This window comes from Vulpes vulpes, chromosome 14 (assembly GCF_048418805.1).
Source record: "Vulpes vulpes isolate BD-2025 chromosome 14, VulVul3, whole genome shotgun sequence".
NCBI classification, from domain to species: Eukaryota; Metazoa; Chordata; class Mammalia; order Carnivora; family Canidae; genus Vulpes; species Vulpes vulpes.
In genome coordinates, this window is record NC_132793.1 from 1,019,792 (window position 1) to 1,035,196 (window position 15,405).

The 15,405-nt window shown below is 59.9% G+C and overlaps 1 protein-coding gene across 2 annotated transcripts in view; it reads left to right on the plus strand.

Annotated features, from left to right (window-relative positions):
• Positions 1–9,422, plus strand: part of DIDO1 (death inducer-obliterator 1) — a 48,747-nt gene extending 39,325 nt beyond the window's left edge. For both annotated transcript variants that reach the window (XM_072735398.1, XM_072735399.1), the window contains exon 17: positions 4,863–9,422. In XM_072735398.1, coding sequence (XP_072591499.1) covers positions 4,863–7,945 — 3,083 coding nt within the window. In that variant the 3' untranslated portion in view covers positions 7,946–9,422. The remainder of the gene's footprint in view (positions 1–4,862) is intronic.
• Positions 9,423–15,405: the final 5,983 nt, after the last annotated feature.

The following is a 15,405-nucleotide window of genomic DNA, read 5'->3' on the forward strand; positions in this document are numbered from 1 at the left end:
GAGTGACCTGCACTGCCCCGTTGTCACTTGCCTGAGGTCACACACCCAGTAATTGGTTGTGCCAGGGTCTGCAGCTGGCCATGCCTGTTGTGCTCAGTCTGCGTAGTGCAAAACCCAGGCCTCGGTGGACACGGGGCTCTGGGAGGGACCCGCTATGTAAGCAGGAGGAGAGTGTGAAGAGGAGGTGAGGCGGGGGGTCCGGAGGGTGTTGTGGAAGAGTGTGACCGGCTCTACCTGAAGCTGGTTCGTGGAAAGTCATTTCATACCCATAGAAAAGCTACAGGTGCCCTCACGCCCTGGACTCGGGGGCCCGGATGTTGTCACCATGGGATTCTCCCCAAACTCTTGCCAGTCACACTTGAGAAGCAGGACACAGAAGGTGCCTAAGCTGTGTCCTGACCCGGGACTCTGTGTACACCTGCCCCTTGGCCAGTGCTGCGTATTTTCCCAGCATCGCACTCCTGACCACCCACAGGGAGCGTGTGTCCACACACGGCCCCTCCTCGGCCCGCACGCCACGGGTCCACACAGCTTGTCAGAACACACTCAGCACGCTCAGCTTCTCTGAGGACGTGTTTGTGCACATCTGTAGCATTTGTCCATTAGAAATGCCAGGTTGTCTTGCGTCCTATAGTGTGATTCTCAATGACCTGACAGCACAGTTCCAGCAGACACCTGGAAGCCCGAGTCTCAGGCCCAGCTGACTGTCTTTCCCACTCGGGGCGTTAGTGGAAGCGGCCTCAAGCTGAGCTGACATTGGACGTTCATCTCGTATAGTCCCCTGTGACCCTGACAGGCACGGACCCAGGCCGGGGCTCCCTGTCACTCCCAAGTGACTCGGTGGGGTGCAGGCTCTCGCCGGAAGTGCCCGTTAAGTGGCGCCGGGCTTCCAGGAGGTGCACAGTGCGGGGGCACCTGGGGGCACCGTCTCCCCGGTGCTGAGTGCAGAGGGCGGTTTTCCTGGAACCTGTAAATCCCGCGGTGCCGTCTCTGTACTCCCTTCTGTTTTCTAAACTAGCTGGAAACTTCTGTGAGGTGCAGTACTGTCAGGTAAGCGCTCCTCCGTTTTCCTGCGTGTGTGTGAGTGAATCAGTGGCTGTGCACACACTGTCCTCAAAGTCAAGCACGGTATTGAATTCCATGTACCGCTCTTTCTCCTTCGAAATCAATAAAAATATTTCATGGAAACCGGTCACTGTTTGTTTGAATTTGAACCATTTGGTAGCTCTTGGTACCTGTCTCAGGTCCTGTGATGGAGGACGAAAGCCTCTACCTTTGCTTTTTATAAGAACACAAGCCCCCTGTGGGAGTGCGGCCCGGTGCTGCTCTGGGGGCGCCCGGACGAAGACCGACCACCCTCTCCTTTTACCCGCAACGTGCGCCAAGCCCGGTGGCTGTGTACGGGTCTTAGGGAGAGGTGTGTGCGAGTGAGTGTGCGTGTGTGGTGGAGGAGGAGGGTGGGCGCTATAGTGTCTCCCCTGTATTTGCCACGCCCCCTCCTAGGCACGTCCTCCCTCAGAACTCTGGCCTGCGAACTCCCGCACAGTTTGTTTGGCAGGAGTGAAAATTTTGTTTTGATGGATTCAGACCATAGGAGAGTTTTCATTTTAAAAAATGAATAGAGTGCCAGATAGATTTAGAGGTAAATGCATATTCTGGTAGTTTTGGGGTTAAGGGGTCAGCTTTCAGATGGTTTAAAACTGAGTTGGCCTGCTGTGAGGCCTGAGGTGCTGGGGGCGGCCCAGGGCCTCGCCTGCAGCCTTCACCCTCCCTGGCACCCCCGTGGCTAACACGCCGGGATACAGATCCTAGTTCTGTATCTTGTGTCAGGAGGTCAGTTGGCACACGACTCTGCAGATGTCCCGGGTCCCTGGGTTTGTCCACTTTCTCTGCACGGGTCTGACTCTAGCCATGGAGCCTAGAGCTAGACACCCATCCCCCGAGGAAATTCAGGGATGCCCACCTACAGCTGAACAGGCTGCCTTGACCCAAGCGGCACGCCCCGAAGACTCGTGTGCTCCGGCATTCCGGACGGGGTGGGTGCCGACACCCCTGTTCCCAGTGATCGCTCCTGGAAGTGGAGGCAGGTACTTCTAGCGGCAGCTCCCGGGGTAGCCACCCACCCACCCCCCTGCGTGTTCTCTCTACGAATTAGAAAGCTAACAGCAGTCCTCAACGGCGGTGGGTAGGAAGCATCTCTGCTTCTAACAATGGACAAAGGGAGGAACTTGGCCAAAGCAGAGAAGCAGCCCTGTGCCCTGGGCTGGAGCCCCCCGTCTCCGCAGCCGCCGCTGCTCTACCCTCGAGCACCCTCTCTCCAGGGGAGCGCTGGCAGCGGGCAGGCCCACACGCGGCCCTGGCCTGGAGTCTCCCCAGATGTGGGCACCTGTTTGGTCCTGCCCACCGTCCCCTTCCTGCCACCTGCCCTGTGGCCACATAGGCCATGGTTGAACCCGGGGTACCCCCTCCCCTCAGTGAAGCTGGATCCTAAAGCCCAAGGCAGATGAGCGAGTTCTGCTGCTCTGCGGGCGTGCACTACTGCTGAGGGGCCAGTTGCACGTCAGATATTCACAAACCATATCACGAACACACAGGCAGACGGATGGGTTTTTGTGACCACCCAGTTTAAAAGTCTTGGCAAAATTAAAAAGTCCCACGGATGCAGGTCTGGAGCTTGGTTCCAATCACAGGTCTGTGCAGATGAGGTGGTTGGGAGTTGCTGCCAGTGTCCAGAGAGCTCCCGTTCTCCAAACAGCCAAAACAGCCGTAAATCCTGAGTCATTTAAGCACCATCTTGCCTGTGATGAATAGGGCAGAAAGGTTGGACTCTGCAGAGCGTGGCCACCAAGGTTAGGGTCAGCGCGGTGAACCCTCGGGGAGTTGGAGTTGCAAGGGCACACTTCGCCAGAAGCTGAGACCAGGTCTCCCTGGCGTCAGCACAGGGACTTCCCCGCCACGCTTGCCGACCTGAGACTTGACCCTAAGCCACGGCCCTCTGCGTTGAGTAGGTGGAGGACAGTCGTGGTGACTTCCCCTCCCAGGGCTCCCCAGCCCTCGCTCATGCCCGCCCACCCACGTGGCTGAGCACATTCCTTCACTTTGGCTCAGATGTCAGGTTCTTCAGGGAGAGCCAGGCTAGCGGCTCCGTGGGGCCCCCTGTGGAGTGCAGGCAGCAGGCGCCTGGTCTGGAGTGGCCATGAGAGCCGCTGCAGCAGCGGATCCTCCCCAAACTGGATGGAGCAAGCAGTCGAATGTCGGATAAATCGGATAAATCGCTGTTACAGTGGGAGAGGTGCCATTCTAAGTTAAAATATCCTCGAGTTGTGTTACTTAGGAAACGAACTTGATGGATTACCCTCCAGGTCTGCTGAGCAGGAACGTTTGGATGTGACGCCCGGTGTGGGTTGTCTGACCTTCCAGTCCCCACTCCCTCCTCTGCCAGCCTCCTCCTCTCCTGGATACACTGCTGGGGGGGGGGGGGAGCAGGGAGAGAACATTCTGGAAGCCGTGTCTCTGACGAAGGTGGTGGTGAGGTCCTGGTGTGTTAGGAGTGGATGTCTTCAGTGGACATCTCTGCTCTGGCACAGGAGCCTAGGACGCAGCAGGCCTTTCCACGCGGTTGGGAGGGAGGGTAGCGCTGTGCTGTGCCCAGAGACGCGGTCTCCCCAGCTCACTGTGGCACACCCGATTTTCCTTCTTGGGGCCGGATGGGCCATCTACCACCCTCTTGTGCTCGCCTGTCAACCCCTCTCTTGGAATTTGGGGAGATGAACAGACATTTTAGAATTATGTAATGGTGTTCAAAAACAGTATTTGAAGTGACTTGTGATCATCTTTATAACCAGAAAGACTGGGGAAAATTGTACTGATTTTCAGTAAGTAAGGGATGTATATACATTCAGCATAAATATCTACGTGCTACTGATCAGTCGAATCTGTACAATTTGACTTTATCTTAAACTACTGACATGATTTTTTGTGTATCATTTCTCCCTAAAATTATTGTTCTGTGACTTGGGTTTTTTGTTTGTTTCTTTTTTGATAATTTGATTTATTATGAGCGTGAGGTGGACAGTTGATACTGAAATATTAACATGCCTGCTAAAATATATGATTTAGAATGGAATGATCTTTTTTTGTTTAAGAAATTGCTCTCTTTAAGAACTACCCTGTGCCCAGAACCCACACGTGTTGTCCGCTGCCAGTTTTCTGAGCCCCTGGCACTTGTGTTTCAGCACCGTGTCCTGTTTACAAAGACTATGAGCATCACTTAGCTCTGGTTAAGTTAATGTTAATTAACTAAATGTCAATTAACTAAATGTCCTCCTAAACCCAAAAGAACACCTATTTTAGCCATTTCAGTCAGCACAGCCCTTCATTCACTGTAACCTGGACACTGGCCGCTAGCGAACTTAGCTAACGGCGTGTGTGGAGGTGAGCATCACAACCACGTTGTACACCTGCCCCCTGAGTGACCTCTAGCTGAATTTATGGACTGCAGCTCCTAAGTTAAGGACAGAGGGCTGTGCAGCAAGAGGCGAATCAGAACAGAGCTAAGATCCGGCTGAAAAACCCTCCTGGTGCGGACGTTGGCATAACGGCCTTCGCTGCGTACGGCTGCCCTCTGGCACCGGAGCTGGGCGCTGGGCCGTGGTCAGGGCCGTGGTCGGGACGCGGGGCCGGCGCGGGTGGGTGCGTCCGCGGGCCTTCGCAGTCAGCTTCACACACTTGGTTTTACTTTGCCCCTGAGTTTCGTCCGTCTCCCTGTCCACCCGCGCCCACACCCGCCCTCAACAGGGTTTGCGTCTGAAAAACAGACTGAAGTTAGATTTTTAAATGTGCACACATATTTTGTTTTTCAGGTCTTGAGTCACCACGTCCCAACATAATCCTGGGGTTAGTGATCTGTCAGAGAATAAAACGTCCCTCCAATGCCGGAGAATTAGATAAGGTAGAGGAGAAGCGGAGCCGACTTCAGACCCAGGAAGAAATGGAGGTTTCGGCCTACCCCAAAGTGCCTGCGGCCCCGCAGTCCGAGAGGAAGCCCCCCAAGTCCCAGGTGGGCTCCGGGGACACGACTGTCAGCACCACCCCCCCGGGGTCTCCCCCACCGCCACCCCCGCTGCCGGAGCCACCCAGTGCGCCCGCGTCGTCCTCATCGTCAGTGTTGAAGATCCTGTCCTCACTCAAACCGGGAGCCGCCGCGGGCACCGTCCCGCCCCCACCCCCACCCCCGCCCCCGCCCGTGGCCGCGGCCGCACCTGCCCCAGCGGCTGCCCCCTCCGCCAATTCCTCCACCTCGAAAACAGCCTCCCCCCTGGAGCACATCCTGCAGACGCTCTTCGGGAAGAAGAAGTCATTTGACCCCCCTGCCAGGGAGCCCGTGGAGACTGTCCCGGCCTCCCACCCGGAGGCCAAGGCCAAGGCCGATGGCGGGCTGCCCGCAGCGCCTCTGCTCGATCCAATTGTCCAGCAGTTTGGTCAGTTCTCAAAAGACAGAGCTTTGGAGGACGAGGAAGACGACAGACCGTACGACCCCGAAGAAGAGTACGGTCCTGAGAGAGCCTTCGACACTCAGCTGGAGCGCGGGAGGCGCCCCGAAGCCGAGAAGGCCCCCGACGCCGCCGAGCGGGAGGAGGTGGCTTATGACCCCGAGGATGAGACCATTTTAGAGGAAGCCAAAGTGGCCATCGACGACCTGCCCAACAGAATGTGTGCGGACGGGAAGGGCGGCTCCGCGGAGCGGCCCGGGGAGCCCGCCGCCCCCTCCCTGGTGGAGCAGCAGAAGATGATCGAGGAGCTCAACAAGCAGATTGAGGAGCAGAAGCGGCAGGTGGAGGAGCAGGAGGCGGCGCTGCGGCAGCAGAGGGCGGCCGTCGGGGCCTCCATGGCGCACTTCTCCGTGGCCGAGGCGCTCATGTCGCCGCCCCCAAAGGCCTCCCTGCCCCAGGCCGAGCTGTTCCCGCCGCCAGAGCAGCAGACCGCGGGCCGCCCCGCTGCGCTCCCCGGCGCCCCTCCCGCGGCGGGCCCCGGCTGCGACCCGCGGCAGAGTCGGGACCCCCGGCAGGCCCGGCGGCTGGCGGAGCACTGCGAGAGCGAGGCCAGCGCGAGGCCGCCCGCAGCCCGGGACGAGGGAGCGGAGGCCGCCCCGACGGCCAAGCCCGACGGCCCCAGGCCCGAGCGCTCCGAGCGCTCCTCGAGCCCCGCACTGCCGCCGCCGCCCACGGACGGCGCTCCCTCGGCGGGCCCGGGCAGCACGGCCAGGCCTGCCCGCAAGGTGCTGCTGCCCACGCCCCCCAGCGCCGCCTTCCAGCCCGGCTTCCCTCTGCAGAACGACGGGCAGAGCTTCGCGTCTCCGTTCTCAGGTCCGGCGTGTACCTCTCAGGAGAAATCGGTTGGCTCGTCCCAGTACGAGGATCCGAGAAACGCTCACTTTGTTGAAAAAAGTGACCACCCGGCAGCTGAACCTGACGGAGAGCCACAGTGCAGACCCGGTGAGGGGGCCGCCACGTTCCCCGGACAGAGAGGAGGGGGCCCTCCGCCCCCGTCTCAGGCCCAGCGTGAGCCAGCACCGCGCACTTTCGGCACGCCGGGGCTTCATGGCCCCAATTTCCAAGGACCAAGGGGGCCAGTCCCTCCGTTTCCAGAAGAGAATATCGTCTCTAATAGCGATGGGCCCCGAGGGCCTCCGCCGGCTAGATTCGGGGCCCAGAAGGGACCCATCCCTTCCCTGTTCTCAGGGCCACACGGGCCACCCCCCTACGGGGACAGCAGGGGTCCCTCCCCCTCCCACCTGGGGGGGCCCAGAGGAGCAGCACCACCCCAGTTTGAAGACCGAAAGGACCCCCACGGGGAGAAAAGGGAATTCCAGGACAACCCGTACGATGACCTGGCCGGGCCTCCCCCTCAGCTTGAAGGACCCGAACAAGCCCAGTTCATGGGAAGTAGAGGCACGGCGCCCTTCCAGTTCGGAGGCCAGAGAAGGCCTCTGCTGTCACAGTTTAAGGGGCCCCGAGGGGGTCCCCCACCTTCTCAGTTTGGTGGTCAGAGAGGCCCCCCCCCCGGCCACTTCGTGGGCCCAAGGGGGCCGCATCCCAGTCAGTTTGAAGGACCCAGGGGCCAAGCACCAAATTTCATGCCAGGACCCAGGGGCATGCAGCCTCAGCAGTTCGAGGAGCAGAGGGTAAGCTCACCCCCGAGATTTGCCAACCCCCGGGCGCCAGCACCCCTTCCGTTTGGCGGACCGAGAGGGTCTGTGCCCTTTCCCGAGAAGAGCGAGCCCACGCCGCCCCGCTTCCACTTCCAGGGCCCGCCGGCGCCGGGGCTGAAGCCGGCGCCCAGGCCGCTGCTGGAGCTGCCCAGCCACCCGCCCGGCCACCCACCACCGCACAGGCCGGAGCGCTGGGACGAGGCGCCCACACAGGGCCCTGAGGCCGATTTCCGCGAGAGCAAGGGCCACGAGTACCGGGGCCAGGCCTTCGAGGGGCGGCCGAGGGAGCGGTTTGAAGCCGGCCCCAAAGAGAAGCCCCTGGATGAGCCCGAGGCCGCGCTGCCCGAGAGCCGGCCAGGCCGGGCCCTGGAGGAGCGCCGGCGGGAGCGAGGGCGGCGCTGGAGCCGGGAGCGGGACTGGGAAAGGAGCCACGAACGGGGCCGGCACCGCGACAAGGACCCCGGCCGCGAATGGGACCGGAGCCGGGAGCGCGGCGCAGACAGGGACCGCGGGCGGGAGCCGGAGCGGGCGGCCGAGTGGGGCCGGAGCCGGGAGCGCAGCAGGAACCGCGAGCGGGAGCGCAGGCGGGAGCGGGAGCGGTCTCGCAGCAGGGAGCGCGGCCGGGACCGGACCCGGGAGCACGGCCGGGAGCGCAAGGACCGCAGCAAAAGCAAGGAGGGCGCCCGCGACCCCAAAGCCGAGGCCCCTCGCGCTGCGACCCCCGCTGCGACCTAGCGGCCGCGCTGCCCGAGCCCCGGGGGCCACACTCCCCTCCGGAGGAGCTGGCGCCGGAGCTGCGAGCACGCCGTTTGCAAAGAGCTATGGACTGAGATGCAGGATAGAATATTCTGCACATCAAAAATTACTGTAATTTTGTGTATAGTGGTTTCTTATAAAATTTCACATCTTTCCAATTCTGATGCTTTTAAAAAAAACTAAGAACTCAGTATTTCCATTTAAAATTACTGAAATGGGAAAGTGTATGGAAGCATATTGCTTTTTCAGATTATAAAGTTATCTTTTCCAATAACTTGACTATAGTAAATTTTAAGGGAATTTCAGTGGACCTTAGAGCCATACCGTTACTGACATCTCATCTGTTTCTAAAAGCTGCTGTCACAGGCTCTGCGGGAGCACGCAGGCCTGGGGAGGGGGCCTTCTGCTCCTCTGGGAGGCTGAGAAAGACAGAGCTTGCAAATGCGTTTTTCTTTTGTCATAAAGAAATTTGAATTACAAATTTCGACCAGGAAACAAAACATTTCTTAGTTTTGCTCTGTTTTTGTATATCACCTTCTACATTTTTTTCCTCAAATAGGATTAAAAGCAACATCTGAGTAGAAACTGTTGCGTTTTTTAAATAGCAATTTATTGAAAAAGGTGTATCCTTTACCAGCCTAAAGAGAGTGAGAAAAGGAGCCAATTAAGTGTACTTTAAAACTGGGGTGGGTGGGGGGTGACTTTGATTTGAATAATTAGGAGCATTTTGTTTGTGAAACTTGACCATCCGAGCAGCCCGTCCTGTGGCCCAGGGAAAGCACCAGCTTTTCCACCAGACTATTACACTGTCCGGTGATGCATTTTAAAGTTTGTCGTTGAAAATGAAACAGTTATTTGTGTGAAGTCTAAGATGGAAAACGGTGACAGTAGCTCTAGCTCGAGAACAATAAGCCAGGAGGCTGTTGACCAAAACAGTGTCCTGCTCCTTGTCGCGTATTTTCAAGTACTTCCGAAGCGGGAAATAGAGAAAACCTTGCTAATTTATTTGACTGTACAAATACACTTTGATAATTTTTTATATTTTCATAAACTTACTTTTGCAAGTGTAAAGTTAGAGAATTTCATTCATTCTTTGGAGTCTATTCCATTGTACATCACTACAGATTTTTCACTTTCTAGCACAAATGTTCAAATGATAAAGACACAGAGAACTCAGTGAGTCAGTGGTTCCAGACCAAGTGTCAGTAGGTTCAGTTGCATTGACGTGGTGTCAAGTTCCAACATCTACTATGATGTGAAGGGTTTTTTACATGTATTACAAATTTTTCTAATTTAAATACACAAATGTAAAAATCAAGTGTGTTTCTTTAGGTTTACTTGATAGAAATTTCTGTAAATTGTATTTTATATTGCAAAGTATGATATCACTGTACATTAAAACACGCAACTCCATAGGTTTTGTTACTTGAAGTAGAATAAATGTCTACAGAAGGTTTTCTGTCCCTCGTGTGCCGTCACTTTTCCCTGTTGGGACTTTGGGGCTGGACGGGCTGCCCTGGCGGCTGATGTGCCCCCCCCCCCCCCCCCGGCACCCCTGCGCCCTCCCTCGGCAGATGTTCTATGCTGACGACCCCCAGACCGCTCTGCTCCGCGTGGCTAGACGCAGCCAGTGCCCGGTGCTGCGGTGGCGGGCTGCTCGGGGAGCACTGCTAAGCAGAGTGGGGGCCTGGGCCGGGTGGCGGCCGCCGCGGTCCCTTCGGGTGCCTACATGCGCGGCGGGGGCCCTGCCTGTGAACTGCAGCTAGTCCCTGCTGCCCATAAGCGACCTCCACCTGGTGACCCCTGTGCCAGGGCATCACCTCCTCGGCATGTGCATCCCTGACTCCGCGGTGCGCAGAAGCGGGGAAGACATCCCTCCGGCAGGACGGGTCCCATCCTGGGTGGAGGGGCGGCAGCAACAGACTGGGGTCCTCGCCGAGCGCGCAGCCAGCCAGGGAGGGCCCCAGACACAGAGCGATCAAGGGGGTTCCACGGGGGACCCGGTGTGGGGCAGCCCCCTCCCCAGGCCACTGTCACCTCCGAAGGATGTGTTGTCCAAGCGTGCGGACAGGCCTGCCCGTTTAGGGGTGCCCGGAGGGGCCAGCCCCGAGCTCGGGGAGGGCCTCTGCACCCAGCTGCTGGCAGCCAAGCCCTGCAGCTCCAAGACCCCGCCCACAGGACAGACGGCGCCAAGGCCACTGTCCCAGGGCTTCCCCAGCGCGTCCGGAGACCAGGCCTGTACCAGGGCCTCAGTCCACCATCGTACGCACCTCAGAGGCTTGGCCTCGTCTGTGTTCGGCCCACAGTCCGCCTTTCACAGGCTCCACAAAACCCTCACGTGGCTCCAGGCAGTTCTGCCCTCCCCTGCCACCCGTCACCCCCACCCCATGACCACGTAGCCAACGTCAACACGATGCAGGCTCGTTGAGCTGCGTGCGGCTCCCCAGAAACCCGGCCGGGAGGAGTGCAGACGCGGCCAGGCAGGGCAGTCCCCGGGCCCTGGGCATAGCAGTGCCCGTGGGGACCCTCCGTGGACAGCGAGCGGAGCCCGTTCCCAGACGGCTCACCGGCGCCGGGCCCCCCAGCAAGTCCAGGGCCCCGGCTGCTGGGGTGGGTGGTGGCCGCAGGCCCCTGGGGGAGGCAGGAGCACCCACATGACCCGTGACTCACCTGGAAGTGCTGGTCACGGGGGTTTTCCCTGAACCTTCTTCCCCTCTGCTTCTCCTTCACAAAATCGGGACCCTACACGTTCTTACATCTTTGCGGCACGTGTTTTATCCTGGGCGACTCCCAAAGGCATCGAGTCGTCATCAGAAGCATTATTCGTGTTTTCGACGTTGTTCAGAAGGTTCACACCCTGCTGCTTTCGAGAGGATGAAAGTGGATGCTCCCTGCAGGTCCGAGGCCCTAAGATCTGTCCCCGCGCCCCGAGGCCCCAGAAACACGCGTTCCTGATGGTATTTCCGGCCCCTCTCCTCTGTGCGAGTGTGGCCGACGTGCAGGGATGTATCACCAAGGAGCTACAGTCAGGAGCCCAAGGAGGAGATTGAGAGGTTTCTGTCCGCCTGCCTCAGGAACCTAGAGCCAGGCACTCCCAAGGGGGACACCCGGCCTCTGCTTGTCACTTTGTCCTCATGGCTGCAAGAAGGCTCCCCTGCAGCCATCACATCGTCCCCTCCCTGCCCTAGAAGCCAGCAGAAGAGACACAGGCTCCCGGGGCACACCTGCCCCACCTGCTCCCCTTGTGGCCAACGCTGTCACACAGCCCCCCCCCCCAGGGGACTGCCGCTGCCACAGGGGTGGCCTCAGGCGCCGCGGTAGGAAGGGAAGGCACGACACTTGCTGGTTTCTCATCAACCACCTCAACTTAAATCCCCATCACCCAGCAGGCCAGTCACCAGACACCGACCCCCAAAGCACATCAGCAACAGGACCGTGTCACCCCCGAGGGGCCAGAGCTGGCTCCGGGGTGCAGATCTCTGTGGCTGCGACAGCGTATGGCCCTTCCAGGGGCCCAGCACCCTGACGCGCGGCCCATCGGGTGCCAGAACGTCCTGGCAGAGCAAGGCAGCTGAGGAAAGTCTGTGGGGGCCCCGGGGAGTCACCAGGCTCCAAGGGGTGGGAAGTGGCCCGAAACAGAGGAGGATGTGCCCGCACAATGGTCCGTAAGCAGCCCTCTCCGGTGCCCACACGGGGCCTCGCGAGGCCCCTCCATCCCTGCAGGGGCACCCAGAGTCGTGCGGGAGCCTCGATGCGCCAAGTAAGGGAAAGAAGGCAGACCCGTCATGTGACACACAGGTGGGACCCAACTCAGGGGGCAGGAAACAGGGTGGGGTCAGGGGGGCTTCCCCAAGGGGCAGCAGGGAGTCTGAGTGGGGGTCGGGGGGGCCCCGAGGGGCAGCGGGGAGTCTGGGCCGGGGTTGGGGGCCCCCCCATTGGGCGGGGCAAGGCCAGCCGCTGTCCACACTGCTGATGTCGGACGCCAGAGGCCAAGAGCGCAGAAGGACACAGCGCGCGCAGATGTGTCTCCCAAGTCTGCGCGGTCCTCGTCCCGCATCTGGCCGCATCTGGCCGCGGGGCCTTCTTCACCACCCGGCCTGCGCTCCGTGCCCGAAACCACCGCTGCGTCCTCTGGACGAGGCTCTCTCTCCCCCGCAGACTGCGTCTTCTAGAACTGGAAGTTGCAGGGACAGGCAGCCAAGATCCCGCTCGTGGCTCAGAGGCGCTAACGGTGAGAGGAGCCAGCGCACTTCCCCCCTCGATTCCCAGATCCGTGAACCCCGGCTGTGCACGGGGAGCTGCATAAGCCGGTTGCCCACTTAGCACATACGCCGTTTCCTGGAAGACACTGCCCGGGCCTGCAAGGTGAGGCCGCCCAGCTGGCACCGTGACCCAGTCTGCAAAAGGCCGTCACGTGCGCCCATCAGAACGGTCAAAAGCCAGAACATGACACCGAGGGGTGGTGAGGGCGTGGAGCAGCAGGCGATGTCACCCGTGGCCGGCAGGAACGTTCTGGGAGACGGGCTGCAGGTTTCTTACAAAACTCTTATCATACGGTCCACAGCCGCTCTCGCTGGCATTTATCCAAAGTAGGAGACTCCGGTCCACACAACCCCTGCCCGCGGGTGTTGATGGCAGCTTTACTCATGACTGCCGGGGCTCAGAAGCAACCAAGAGCCCTCCAGTGGGGGACGGCTGCGTGACCTGCGGACCGTCCAGGTGGGGCGGTGTTGCTCAGGCTAATGACGAACGAGCTGTCAGGCCACGAGAGACACGGAGGAGCCCTCCACGCACATCACGAAGTGAAAGAAGCCAATCCGAAAAGGCTGCGCACTGCATGATGCCAACTACACGACGTTCTGGAAGAGGTAAAATTATGGACACAGGAAGATCAGTGGCTCCCAGGGCGGCAGGGGAGAGAGGGATGAACACACAGAGCACAGAGCAGTTTTAGGAAAACACTCCGCACGCTTTCCAGCACACACGCCCTACGCAGCACACGCAAGGACATATTTTTCAGCGATTACAAAGGGCGTCGATTTTAGCCGCCGCGTGCACAGCTTCGTGGCTGGCTGTGGGCCACAGTGAGATCTGAACGGTGTTCTAGTCCGTGACCTCGGTGAAGTCCCTCGGCAGCTCTTCCATGGATTCCGTAGGCTTCCTGCAGAGCCCATCACGTCGTCTGCAAGGAGCCAGCTACACCTCTGGCCGACGCCTTGGCCTTCGCCTTCGCGGCCGCTTGCTTGCCCGCGCCGAGCAGAGCCCATAGCAGGAGGCTGAACACGAGTAGCACCGGGGGACGTCTCTGCCTTTCTCCTAACCTGGGGCAGGACATTCGGTCTCGTCCTCTCACGTACGGTGCTAGCTGCAGGTATTTCATAGATGCCCTGGACCACGTGCAGGAAGTTCCCTTCCCTTCGTGGCTTGTAGAGTTTTGTTCTGCTTTTTAATCAGAAATGGATGTTAGATCTGTCAAACGCTTTTCCCCCCGTTTTGGTCGGTTAACATAGTAAAGGATGTTGGTTGACTTTCTTTCTTTTTAAAATATTTTATTTATTTATTTGACACAAAGAGAGCAAGCACAAGCGGGGGGGGGGTGGAGAGGTGGGAGAAGGAGAAGCAGGCTCCCCGCTTGGCGGGGAGCCCACTGTGGGGCTTGATCCCAGACCCTAGGATCGTGACCTGAGCCAAAGGCAGATGCTCAACCAACCAAGCCACCCAGGGGCCCTGGCGGATTTCCAAATGCAAACAAATGTTGTCTCACTGGAATTGGTTCTATTTGGTTGCAATGCATCATTCTCCTTAAGAATCCTCTTTGATTGATTCAATTTGTGAAGATCGTATGAAGAATTTTTACGGGTTTGTTCACGTCCGACATTGCTCTGTGGTTTCATATTCCTGTAATATCTTCATGTGGCTTTGAAATCAAGCCACGCTGGCTTCACAGGATGCATATTTGCGGAACAGTTTCACATGCGACACTTACTCTCCTGACGCGCGGCTCACACAGAGGGTGTGCTTCTTGTTCTCACTGTGGGTCCAGAGCCACTCAACCGACTTTAGGACCTACCATGGGTCTTCCCGTAGATAATGACCATGTGTGCCGTGCTGCCCTCCCTTGACCCCTAGTCCTTTCTTCAGGGTCCCTCTCAAACTTTGTTTTCTTGCCTGCCCGTTTGGGGCAGAAGCCTGCCTGCTCTGTGCTCACAGTAGCCCCGGCTGGACCCTTCCTCACCCCCGCACCCTAGGCTCGGCCTGGATTCTCAGGGCTGCCTCCGGAGCGGGGAAGCAGGCAGAGCCACTGGGAGTGACGCGGACTTTAGAAAAGCAGGTTTGCTCCTCTGTTCACATTTATGGTGCAAACTCCGGGAAGGCCAGACCTCCTCACATTTCACGTCTAAGCAAAAGAAGCCTCGAAGACTCGCATCTGCAAGAAGTCCACCCAAACAAGAAATAAAAAAGCACCGTGGGTGCCAAGGGTCTCTGCTCCCGGAGGTGAGAAGCCACACTGCATCCCCTCCGCGATCTGGCTGCGGGGAGGGTCCTGAGACCCAGCCCCGGGCCGGTGGGACACGGTGGCTTCCAGGTCCCACCCGGGCCTAGATGAGGATCCGCCTTTCCACACGGTCCCGATGACTCCACGAGTGGTCTGCGTGGGGGCCACGCTCGGGGCCCTCCAGGCCTCACCCACGTCATTCGGTGCATCTTGTGTCTCTGATTTCGGTTCTTAAGCCGATGCACCGCAACCACCTGCGCAGGTTTCCGTGCCCGGCGGGGGAGTCCGAGCTGGGGCTGCACGACGCCCGGGCCCGAGGGCTCCGCTCCCTGCAGAGGCCGCTTTCGGCGGAAGGAAAGCAAAGCGGTGTTGAAACCGCGTGCGCGGCACGATGTCGCCTTTGTTCCGAGGGAGGACGCGCGGCGCGGGAGCACAGGGAGCACGGCGGCCGCAGGTGCGACCGACTCGTTAGCAGGCGCGGCCGCGGGGGTCACCCAGGTGCAGGCAGCCGAGGCCGCACCTGCGAGGGGCTGGAGCGCGCGCACCCGCCCGGCCCGGCCCGGCCCGGCCCCGAGCTGCGCGCGCAGCCCTGGCCCCGCCCCGCCCACACCTGCGCGCGCAGCCCGCGGCCCCGCGTCCCTCATCTCCTTCCTATCCTAACCCCCCGCCCCGCCCCGCCCCGCCCCGCCCACACCTGCGCGCGCAGCCCGCTGCCCCGCCCCCTCATCTTCCTATCCTAACCCCCCCTGCTCCGCCCCGCCCACACCTGCGCGCGCAGCTCCCGTGGCGGCCGCGGCCGGGGCGGGGCGGGGCCGGGCGGTTGGCGGGGGCGGGGCCGGGGGCGGGGCCGCCGCGCAGGGGGTGGGGTTTCCGTTGCGGGGCGGGGCGGCGCAGGCGCGCTGCGGGCCGAGCGGTTTCCCGCCCCCAACGTCGCCCGGCGAGG